General features: G+C 37.7%; 1 protein-coding gene across 3 annotated transcripts in view; it reads right to left on the bottom strand.

The window, feature by feature from the left end:
• Positions 1-12,680, bottom strand: part of CERT1 (ceramide transporter 1) — a 73,621-nt gene that overhangs the window by 18,340 nt on the left and 42,601 nt on the right. For all 3 annotated transcript variants that reach the window (XM_074569337.1, XM_074569336.1, XM_074569338.1), the window contains 4 exons: positions 11,307-11,414; positions 10,377-10,515; positions 9,305-9,388; positions 3,096-3,253 (listed from right to left, as the gene is read on the bottom strand). In XM_074569337.1, the coding sequence (XP_074425438.1) occupies positions 3,096-3,253; positions 9,305-9,388; positions 10,377-10,515; positions 11,307-11,414 (489 nt within the window). The remainder of the gene's footprint in view (positions 1-3,095; positions 3,254-9,304; positions 9,389-10,376; positions 10,516-11,306; positions 11,415-12,680) is intronic.

Raw genomic sequence — 12,680 nt, 5'->3', positions numbered from 1 at the left:
AGATTAAGAGAGTAATGTTTTTTTGCTTAGGCCCATAGTTATGGAGCAGATCACCTTGAGTGCCATTACAAGTCATATAATGGACAAGCAGGGGATCAGGCCTAGTCAGCACGGGTTTAGGAAAGGCAGGTCCCGCCTGACAAACTTGATCTCCTTCTATGACAAGATGACCCGATTACTGGATGAGGGAAAGGCTGTGGACATTGTCTCCCTAGACTTTTCAAAAAGCATTTGACACTGTCCCCCACAGAATTCTCATGGAAAAACTGGCGGCTCATGGCCTGGATGAGCATACGATCTGCTGGATCAAGCACTGGCTGGATGGACGGTCACAAAGAGTGGTGGTCAATGGAGTTATATCCATCTGGTGGCCGGTCATGAGTGGTGTCCCTCAGGGCTCAGTGTTGGGACCATTTCTGTTTAACATCTTTATTGATGACCTCGATAAGGACATAGAGTGTAACATCAGCAAGTTTGCAGATGACACGAAGCTAAGTGGGAGTGTTGATCTACATGAGGATAGGGAGGGTCTACAGAGAGACTTGGACAGATTGGACCGATGGGCCAATGCTAACGGTATGAGCTTCAACAAGGCCAAGTGCCAGGTCCTGCACTTGGGCCACACAACCCCATGCACCGCTACAGGCTTGGGGAAGTGTGGCTGGAGAGCTGCCTGGCAGAAAAGAACCTGGGGGTTCTAATTGACAAGCGGCTGAACATGAGCCAGCAGTGTGCCCAGGTGGCCAAGAGGGCCAATGCCATCCTGGCTTGTATTAGAAATAGTGTGACCAGCAGAAGGAGGGAGGTGATTGTCCCCCTGTACTCAACACTGGTGAGGCCACACCTTGAGTATTGTGTCCAGTTCTGGTCACCTCAATACAAGAGAGAGATTGAGGTGCTGGAGCGAGTGCAGAGCATGGCAACGAAGCTGGTGAAGGGCCTGCAGAATAAATCTTATGAGGAGCGATTGAAGGAGCTGGGACTGTTTAGTTTGAGGAAGAGGAGGCTGAGGGGAGACCACATCACTCTCTACAGCTACTTGAAAGGACATTCTATCTATTTTCTATCAGCAATGAATTGGTCTTCCCCAAGTCAAGAATGTTCTTGCCATAAGAACCAGTAAGCAAGCTCCCTGTCTTTCCCCTGACCCATGAGCTTTCTCATCCTATTTTTTCCCCCTAATCCTGATGGATGGGTGGTGAGCAACCATGTGGGCATTTGGGTGTTAGCCAAGGTTAGCCCACCACAATTCTGTATTATTTTATTAAATAAAAATCTCCTCTTCCAAAAGGCTAGCAATTAGGGGAATACAAATAAAGAGTAATTTTATGAGAATTACAATGCACGTGCTGTAAACACCAGAAAATTTGACAAATATGACTTTAAAGAGCTGCAAGTCTACCAAAACAGACCAACTTAAAATCTCGAAGTTTTTAGAAGACTTTGCTATTTTAATTTCTGGGAAAACAACTCCAAATAAGCTTGTGACCCCCTTTAAAATTTATTTACTCATGCTGTATGAGGCATCAGTCACATGAGACCTAAAGTGAAATTTAGGTTTGAATTTGTTAATCACTTGCATCTAAGAACAAGTGCTTTAAAGTTTGTCCACAGAAGAAGAAAAAAGTGACAAGTAACTAATCTAAACAAATTCAAGTTCTATATTAAAATATTATTCTGCATTAACATATACTAACCTAGGGGCAAGAAAAAGTCACTTCATCCATGCTCTAAGCAAAGTGATCAACAAAACTGAACTGTGTTTGCTCAGCCTGGGAAGAAAAGGTTTTTGTGGGAGGACCTAATAGTAGCCTTCCAATACATCCAAGAAAGTCACAAAGAAACTGAGCCAGACTCTTCACAGCAGTCTATAGTAGAAGGATGAAAAACAATAAGCAGATACTGGAGTAAGAGTTATTCCAGCTAGATAAGGAAAAACTTTTCACTGTAACAGCTGAGCAGCAGAACAGGCTGCCCAGAAGAGGTGTGCCATCTCCAGCCTTGGAGACCTGAAACCAGGCCCAATAAAGCCCTGAGCAACCTGGTCTGATATCAAACTTACCTTTAAGCAGGAGGCTGGAGAGAGAGACCTCTTGATGTCTCTACTCCAACCTGAATTACCCTACGATCCTATGAACAAGCTTCAGGTCTTGGATCGACTGTAATTCCTCCAACTACTTAGATGAAGCAGTAACAAATAAGGTACTGACAAAAGTTGCAATACAGTTAGACAGTGCCAGGTCTTTGACATATGGATAAACATGACCCGAGGTCAAGGATTCAAACATGGATGTATTTTGTCTGAATGCTTTCATTCTTTGAATTGCATACCACTAAAACATATGGAGTAAGATCTGAAGTGTGATATACACCACATGGAAACATATTAAATGAAAAACAAGAGACAACAGCTAGAAGACTGCACAGGACACCAGCCAGTGATGGCAGAATTCTACAAATCAAAGCCTGAAGTAAAACCCAGCATATCTCATGAGAGAAGACACTGCTCCTTTTGAGTTGCTACAGTGGTTGAGTAGGCTTAGCATGAACTATCACCACCATTAGAATAACAGATGTTCCACTACCACATACCTAAAAAGTTTAACCAGTCAGTATGAAACATGACTTAATCTTCTTCCATCTCCTAAAGGAAAGTGAAATAATTGTATCTTAAGGATACATTTAAAGTTAGAACTGGTTGTTCTACTCAGTATTGTCACCATCTCTTATCACAATTAAAACACTTCAGAGATTTGCACATCCTTTTGCAAGCATGGATTATTACGCCTCTTTTAGAAGGCTGCAAGCAATACACTTATTACCATGGAATACTGTCAGGTTCTCTATAAATATAAAAGATATATGAATACTATCTGAACAAGGGCTGGGAAAAGAAAGACTATGATGAATAATACTGCTATAACACCAGCCAGGATGAAGGTTTAACATTTTATGGGACTAATAATGAAATCACCTAAAACTAATAAATGCTGTATATAAAAATAAACGCATTACCTGTGAAAAAAGTTAACAGCTCATTTGAAGTTGTAACTTCAAGCTAAAGTTCAATAAGAGCAAAAGGAAAATGATCTTACCTTATCTAGCCTTTTTTGCCAGCTTTCTTCACGTTTTACCATGAGTTCAATACAATGAGAGAGTGTAGCAAGGATTCCAGCAGTAGTTGCCTTGAAAGTTATAGCTTCTCCTTTAAAGTCTATGCCATTAATTCCTTTGGGTGTCACATGCGGAAACACTAAAAACAAACATGAATCATTCACTGATAGCTGCCTTTAACTCAAAACAAGCATTTTACATGTATGCTTTATATTACAATTGAAGAAAATAGACTGGCTAGAAAGTTAATTTAAAATAAAAATCAGAAGTGCTAATAATTTTCAGCTATCCACAGGATAAGGAAAGAGATTCAAATGGAGGAACACGTCCCTTCAGCTTCATCTTGCTATGCTGTATTTCAGGTCTGCTTGTAATGCTGTATTACTCTGCACTCTGCAAATCATGTGGGTGGAGGGAGTGGTAATACTTCGTAACAATAGCAGTTTGACAGCTTGAAGTGGGGCCTAATTAACACAAAGCAACCTTAAAACTTATCTGATACAGCACTCAAAGGAAAAAATTCAAAATGCAATCAAACCCAAACCATAACATTCAAGGTTGCTTTAAGCAGGTAATTATAGATTTAAAAACCTCAAAGTAAAAAGGTATGATTTAAGATAAAAGTATCAAATCTGTTGAATTATCCAAGTACTGTGGGTTTTGCAGTTCTAACAACTACTTCATGCTGTCAACGAAGCCATCTGTTGCTAAGGCTATTTAAACAAGTCACTTAAAACGTGTGACAAAAAAAATACCTATTATATGTCAAACTCGTATGTAGGTTGACATAATAACGAATCAAACACTACACGTTAATGTCAGAAAATATTAGAAAGCAGAAATAACACCCATGTTGAAGCTGACTGAGCCCAGCAAGTTAAAGTAACTCCTGCTATGCCACGGGGCAAGCTAATGACATCACCTACGTGGATATCGCTCCCTCCAGCCCCAGTCTGTCAGTTTGTCAACATGCCACTGTTATGGTTTAAAAAGTACAAATAAATATTTGTGCAAGTTTATCCAATATCTATCTGCAAGGGCGAAGCGGAGCTTTCAAGCAGTTCAGTTCTTGTTGGGAAGAGAAATGCAGTTGCTGTTCTCTAATGGTAGAGCACCGCATCTACACTTTGGTAACAGAAAGCAATCACCACTTAAACTTAAGCAATGGTTTAAGTCTCTAGAGGTTTTATACTCCCTCCTTTCAGAAGGATTCAAACTATTTTTCAAACAGATGATGATTACAGACTACACACTACTTCAAATACCTCAATAAGCATATATGCTATGGCAGAATGCAGATTATTTTTTGTTTCATGTTAATCAAGAATACTCCCTAAAAGGTAAAGATGATGGGCACTGGAGAAAAAAAGGAAAGTAAGAGAAAGAAAAACCTGCTTCAGAAACAATAATGATCAGAGCAGCTCTCCCTCCCTCTAACAGCTGCAGAGGGAACACGGGGGAGGCTGAGACTGAAAGTGGCATAAGCTGGCAAGAAGGCAATGCAGTGGATTTAGTGAGAATAATGAAAATTACACAACAAGAGCTTCACCCATAACACTTCACAACTGAAAAATACAGTTGATGCTAATAATTTGTTCTGTTTGTGTAGACTCTGTTCATGTGCAGGCTTACCAGCACAGCTATAATGCTTATATATATGGTTTTTCTCTCTTAATTACGCAAGATGCTAGACATGCTGAAGAAACTACCACTCTCTGCAACACTATAAAATAATTTCAGAAATCTCTATGCTATATTCTAGGGGAGATGCAGCAATGCAGCCTCATTTCCTGGAAAAAGCCATCGTTTGTTCCTGGATAACTTTAGGTCTCAACTACGGCTCTTTAATACTTCCATACAGTTTCAGTCATCATATATTCTAAGACATTCTTTAATGGCTGGGTCTCATAGTAGCAGTGATACATACAGAGCTTGCAATTTTAAAGTCAGTGCCCAAAGTTCCCCCTTCAGCCATTATAATTGTGGGCAAAACCAAATTTCTTGCAGGAAAATGCAAAACCTGTTTCTTTGAAGAGATGGTCACTCAAGAGATTCCTTACAATGGATGGGAGTATTTTGGTTCACTCCTAATCACAGGAGACATTTGTCTTCCCAGATTGTGTCAGAAGATGACCTCAAACCTTGTCTCAGTAACAGCTGAGCTTCAGCACATTAGAAGTATTTGTCAGGAGATTTTCTCTTTGAAGAGCCCGAACATCTTTCCTATTCCTTTTTCATGCTTTTTTTTTTTTTTCACGTCGGCTTCAAGATTGAGTATTTCAAAGTGAAATCTAGCATCAGGAGATCTATATGGTTCAAGGTAAAGGCTAATAGGAAACTGTTCTTAGCATTGCAACTGCTCTTCTAGCTTTGTGATCAAACTGCATGCAGCCAACTGAAAAAAGCAGCAGGATGATTTTTCTCAAACTTTAACTTCAGTTTCAGCACCTTCCAAGTGTTTCCTTTTTAATTATTCTGTCTCTTAAGCACTTAACTTTAATTCTGATTGTTTTCTCTTGCCTTTCATGTAAAGGATTCCTCATACTTTAGCCTTCAATAGCATTTTAGCCCTTCTCTGCTACACTTCTGTGTCTGTTAGGATAGGTTAGCTTTCCCTTCTTGTTCCTAAGATTCTATTTGTAACACTTTCCCAGATGTTCAAAACACCACGTGTTTGATCAAATCTGTTTTTCCAGTGAATCAGAAAATTATCTGAAAGACAGTAAGTAGAAAGAAGTTCCTTTATCTTTCCCATTTTATGCCACCATAAGATCTTATGTGACTAAACTAATTCTAAGTGAAAAAGAAATGTTCGGGTGCATGACGTATTTATTGATACCTACTGTTGTTGATCTTCCGTGTATAGCAGTAGGATCAATATGATTAGTTTTAGTCTAACAACACCCCATTATTTCAGCAATAAATTGGTGAATATTCTTCTTCCATTCACAGTACAAAAATCCAGCATAAATCCCACTATGTTTTACATCAAATTTCTCCTATTCATCCTCTGTACCATTTCCATCTTCATAGTTCCAGTACAAAAACACCTATGTCTTCAAAGAGGTTCCTTAAGTAGGTTTCACCTGCTCTTCCTATTCTTACATAATTTAAATCTAAATACACTCATTTTGCTCAGCATGGGAACAGAGAGACGAACAGATTGCTGCGATGGATGGGAACACTTGCTGATCAAGATTCTACCTTCTTAGAATATAAGATCCCAATGGGTAAATATTCATCAGCCAGACTCTCCCTTGGTGTTCTATATAAGTGACCATTGTTTCAGTTACCAGATTTTTTTAATTGGAAAGTGACTAATAGATGTAAATACCTTCATAGTACTCTTCCTATCTCTTCACTCAAAGATCCTAGAGAACACAGAAAAGAAAAAGCTCCCCTATCCACAACATCTTCTTCACAGTAGCATACCAATCTCTACAGTCATGTTAACTTTTGCCTCCCACACAGGAAAGCTGCAGAAGTGAATAAATTTCAAAATACAACGTGAATATGGTCCCTTAAGTCACTCTTAAATCTAATGATTTGAGCATGAGATTGGCACACTAGTGGTTTGAACAGCAGGCTCAAACACTCCTTCTTGTCACAGTAGGCTAAATAAGAGTTGAACCCAGGCTTCTCACTTCATGGAGCACTGACTGCAGAACAGGCCCAGAATAAACAGGCAACCACTTCTCAGCCAGAGTTAAGATTGTTCCGGTCCTTCTAGGACTGGAGGAAGACTTCAAAAAGGGAACATGAAATTTGAGAAACCAAAGAATACCTAACAGCTGCTCTGAGGCTCGGCTTTAGAAAAGGGTGAAGATAAATCTTTTCATTACCAGTTAGTCTGAGTAGTTTTCTGCCCAATACATGGGCATGGCTGTTTCAATCAGAGACATCTACTTCCCCCCACTGCATCACTTATGATTCCACTTTAGGGCAGAGACTCCAATTTTTCATTTCTAATCAAGCTCTGCAGCACTCAGCTACTAAATATTTAATCGATTTAGCCCTTAGAAATGAAACTGAGGCACAGAAAAACTAAAATGGAGATAAAGCTTTTCACAGAAATAATTGACAGAAAGTAAATTTAATGTAAGCAGGAATCATAATAATGGGAATTAGAAGTTCTGCAAAAGCAAGGGGTCACAGAAATTTTCTGTAGTGAGCTATCCTGAGTTTATATACAGGCAGCCATAATACGTAGTAATTTCTTAGCATGTAAGTTCCCAAAGACTTGATAGAGAACTTTTTACAAGAGGAATATGGACATCACTTCAAATTCTTGATAAATAGGTGATAAGAAAACCTCACTATGAAGTCATTTACTTTGCATTTATATATTCCAAGATGACCACATGTACCAAAAATGTAACTTTCCTAATGACATTCCCAATACGTGTGTATATATAGCAGATACTCCAGAAGAACATAGATATGAAGAAACATTCTAAAGGTAAATTGAGCTGAAACTCCTACATGATCTTACAAAAATTAAGTTCGACAAAGACACCTCTTTCAAAATGAATCATGCAGTAAAATTAAATTCTCACTTAACACTTTTTTTTTTTAAAGAAGGCTTTTTCCGTTTTCTGAAATTTGTTCTGACTTAACAGTCCTCAAAGAAAATGTCATTTTATAGACACAATAGGGTTAGTCAAACTGTGCATTTGCTTCCAGGTGAGCATTGCAAGCTTGCTTATCTTTGGTGATACAAGGCAAGAAAGATTTATTCAAAACTTCGGCATTATATGACAGTTAACCACTGAAATCAGCTTTACAAATAATCCTTAGGAAAGCAAGCACTTCACATAATTGAAAAAAGTCTACTTGTATGATGTATTCTAGAAATATGCTGAAAGCTCCTTCCATTTCCTTTCCACTCTCCTTGTAACAGTTTTGGCTATACTCTAGAAAGAGCACTTAAATACAGCAAGGAAAGATGTAACAAATGGGGACAACAGCCAATTAAAAAGAAAACAGAACACACAGAAAAGGCTTATTTTGCCCATGTATCTTCCAGGGTATTGAAAGTGTTTATGTTTTATAAAACACTTTTGGTGAGTACTTTGGTAAATCCCATCAGATTTGAAACTGGAGGTAATGAATCACAGCGAAACTCTGATTCAAAGTCTAAGAAATACCTTAGGACTCACTGAATTGTCAACAATGGAAAATACAGTAAAAAAAGGATAAAATTATGAGTAAGAGTCAGTAATAGTGTTGACTTAACTATAATGTAGCCATAGAACTTGAAAAAACATATGGGGACATAGCTAACTGGAAAAGCACTGTGCTCCACTACACTCCAAATAAATACCTAATAAAGCAGGTAACACAAGAAAAATGGCAATTACCTGTTACAAATCTGAGTTCCCAGTGTCTGAATGATGCAGCTGTTTCAACAGAATTTTGTAGTGAAAATGGCTTTGGACACAGAATAGTAAATTCCAGCTTGACAAACTTGCATTAATATTTGTGTGAATAGAATCATAGAATCATTTAGGTTGGAAAAGACCCTGGGGATCATCGAGTCCAACCATCATCTCCACTCTACAAAGTTCTCCCTTACACCATATCCCTTAACACCACATCTAAACAACTCAAACACATTCAGGGATGGTGACTCCACCACCTCCCTGGGTAGCCTATTCCAGTGTCTGACCACTCTTTCTGCGAAGAATTTTTTCCTAATGTCCAGTCTAAACCTACCCTGTTGCAGCTTAAAGCCATTCCCTCTTGTTCTATCGCTAATTACCTGTGAGAAGAAACCAGTACCAACCTCCCTACAATGTCCTTTCAAGTAGCTGTAGAGAGTGATGTGGTCTCCCCTCAGCCTCCTCTTCCTCAAACTAAACAGTCCCAGCTCCTCCAATCGCTCCTCGTAAGATTTATTCTGCAGGCCCTTCACCAGCTTCGTTGCCATGCTCTGCACTTGCTCCAGCACCTTGATCTCTCTCTCATATTGAGGTGCCCAAAACTGGACACAAGAATTAAGAGTAACTCAGAGAATCATGAAAAGCAACTAATGAATGATAACATGAATAAGACCTTCCTGTCACATACACTGAAATAACTATTCTTGTGATTTTCTGCTTAGAAAAGAGCATAAATACCTGTCTTGTAAGAGGTTTATCATCATACCATTCATATAAATTTTCAGTGAAAAAAAAATCAGAACACTTACATTTTTCCTTACTGTTGTTACTGTTATGTAAAAAATCCCCATCTGAACGCATTGTAGGGAAATCATCTTCATCATCTTCTACCACTATATTTGAGAGAAAGTGTGTTATGGCAGTGAGAAAGCATTTCCAACTCTTTAATGTGCTAGAAAGAATTAAGAGCTTCACAGCTAGACAGCATTTAGGATTTTTTTTTTTCTTATAACAGTCATGAAGCGCCCTCCCTCCCCTTGCTTTTTTTTTTTTTGAACTGAGACCGCTACCAACACTACTGTGAGAAACCATCAGGAGACAAACAGTTGCTCAGTATTGAAGTTTAGAACTCGACTCTATGGGAACAACAACATTATTTTGATGTTACAACTGGATAAGCAGGGAGCCACAACTCAAACTATCTACTCTTCTAGACTAGAAAGTTCACAATGAAATGGAATTGTATTTACCTACTGTTTTCTTACTACCAAAAATTTGAAGCTGACAGGACAAACACAGGGATGGAATGTAAATGCCTCAGGAGAGAGCATGGATATGACAACAAGCTGTGCTCCGAGAAGAGCAATTCAGAGATATGTAGACATCCACATTTGAGTCTACTAGGGCCTCAAGTGTGCATTCAGTGCTCTAGTTCCAGCCAATATATTTCAGAAGCATTCATTATGGCAGTACCTTTGCCTTTGTTCAAGAATTAATTGTTTCTATCAAAAGTAATATCCTATTGGTTTTTCAAAATAAAAGGTAAGAGACACAGTGATAGACTAACTTGAATTCATCTTATGAGGGTAAACAATTATTGTTCTGTAACATCAAATGCTTAAAAGAGCATTTATTTTGTACAGCTGACGGATACAGGTTAATGTTAAGTTAAGCAGATTTTTATGGGAATCCAACTTCTGAAGTGAAAGTATTTAACATTATTTATGCAGAAATACCTACGATTGATCCCTATACTAAAGAATAAATTTAAGATACATATTTTATTTATATGGCACCAAATGCTATAGTAACTATTTCAAGGGTTATTACTGTGCAAAAAGCTAAATTCTATTGACATAAGAGTTTTCAGTTACGTTTTACCTTTATCCCTCTGGAGTTCATCTTTGGAAACCGCATCTGCACAGGCATCAAAGTATTTCTGTAAAGTATCAACTTGTCTACACAAGATGTCTCTAAAGGTTTCCATTTCTGCAAGCTTCTCACGTAAGCTATGGCCCTTCTGAAAAAACAAGAGAAAAAGGCCTGAAATGCGTCTAGATACTCAGCAATAGTTCAGTGCATAAATTAAAAAAATGGATTTCTGCAGCTATGAAGAATAAGTTCAAGTACACTAAGGTCATTTTAGATATCAGCAGCTATGAAATACTGTCAATGTTAGAAGAATATAAGAAACTGTATACAAGTGTTCCTTACTCATTTTGTGCACTGGTCTCAACCTTTTGTGTTGACTGCATCTGCTACATTAGAGCATTCAACAAAAGCTTATTAAAAATGCAATCTTGCATGCTACCAACTGTATGCCTATTTGCCTGAAAACAGTTGGCTCCAGTTCATGGTCTTTGTCCTGATCTTTACTCCCCTTTCCTCTGTTGCACCTCTTCTGCTCTGCCAGATACACATCCCACACAAGCTCTTATGTTAAATATTTATCCACATGAGAGAAGGATTTGTCAATCAGTATTAATCAAATTTATTAACCAAGTTACAGAATCAGCACTCCTTTTCATTTAGAGGAGTAAACTAGGTAAGGATAATAAATGCTCTCACAGGTTGACTTCTCTTGCTATTGGAAGATGACGCCACAGTTTAAAAGGGACACCTGCACAGAGGCACGTGAGAGCTTCCTGTGTGATCTGTTCATCATCATATGATGAATTATGAACCCTTACAGTAAATCCAATATTTTGTATTTTTCCTATAATAGTGTGAATGAATCTTCACATAAATTATTTTTTTTCCAGTTGCACGTGTTATTTATGCACCAATACTAAGAAAACTTCATTCACTCACCTTGAACGAAGAGGTGGATGTTGCAGAGTATCCACTTGCTCCAGAAACAAGAGACACCATGGAGCCATGGCGTCGTAAACTTGACTCTGATCCATAGCCAGATTCAGTCTAAGAAAAACAAACCACACACAAAACTAGAGTGCTGAGGCTTTTAATAAAAAAAAAAAATAATGACAGCAAGATTAATGTAATTTCCTCTGAAACCAGTCCATTTGTTTCTTGTCAGGAAGCAGCACAGGCTTAACTCAAATTGTGCCTGCATATTTAAGATGCTGATACCGCATCTGTAAAGTTACCATCAATCTATTTTTTGTTATCATAATGATCTGTAAAAAAAATAGTTATCTATTATGTGCCTCCAAAAGAACAAGGCAACATATATTTAAGGGTTCAAAAAAGGGACAATGTTCCATTATTTTGCTTTATGTAATCCCTACCAAGCAATTTTTGTACATCATTCAAAAATCTACAGTACCTCACAATTAATCAGGGGATTAACATTGTTCTGTTTGAAGACAAATCAGACTCAGTCAATCCTTCCAATCATTCAAATAGTGCCATTTTATTTTTAAAACAACAAAATAGAGATCATAGAAAAACAGACAATTACTGCTACCAAGTTCTTTTTTTGGCTTGTTCCAGGCTTCTTTAGCAAAATTCTTTATACAAGACTGAAATTATTTTTTATACAGAACAAAAGTCTACATAAAACAAGGTGAGATACTAAAAGCAAGAGGGAGAAGACAATAATAGTAACGGATTAAATAATGTGAAAAAGAAAAACATCTCTTGATTAAAATAACATTAAAAAGATCTAAAAAGATCATATTTAACAAATTTCCTCACAAATCAAAAAGCAGCAAGTACTGAGAAACTAGAAGAAAAATGTTTGCCTAAAGGTTAATGTAAATGGCCTTTGCATGGCAAAGGAGAAGAAAAACCCTGGAAGAGAATGTAAGAAATAAACGGATGGTCCAGAGTTATATTTGAAATACTGTAAATAATGACTTTGACCAAGTAGACAGTGACAACATTGTGAAGGACTTTTGACAGAAATAAGAAGTTCTGCAGTAGCATAGAAATTCAGATGGGGCAGGGAGGAGGGTAGATGAAACAAATTATACATTTTGTTGTATAAACAAGAACAAACAAGAAGCAAAGATGAAATTCTAGCTGTTGTACTTTTTATAGAAGAAAGGGAACTGCCTAGGCTTTGGGAATACAGGACAGTGCTGATAAATTAAGATGCAAATGAACTTAAAGAGTATTAAAAGCAAGGAGAAAGGACAAAAAGTTGTTTGAAGTGTGGATTAAAACAAGGGGATTTAGATAATACTGCAATATGCAGGATAAAGTATGTATGTTTGGGTTACA

This window comes from Larus michahellis, chromosome Z (assembly GCF_964199755.1).
Source record: "Larus michahellis chromosome Z, bLarMic1.1, whole genome shotgun sequence".
Taxonomy (NCBI): domain Eukaryota; kingdom Metazoa; phylum Chordata; class Aves; order Charadriiformes; family Laridae; genus Larus; species Larus michahellis.
This window is presented reverse-complemented; position numbering and strand designations above follow the sequence as displayed.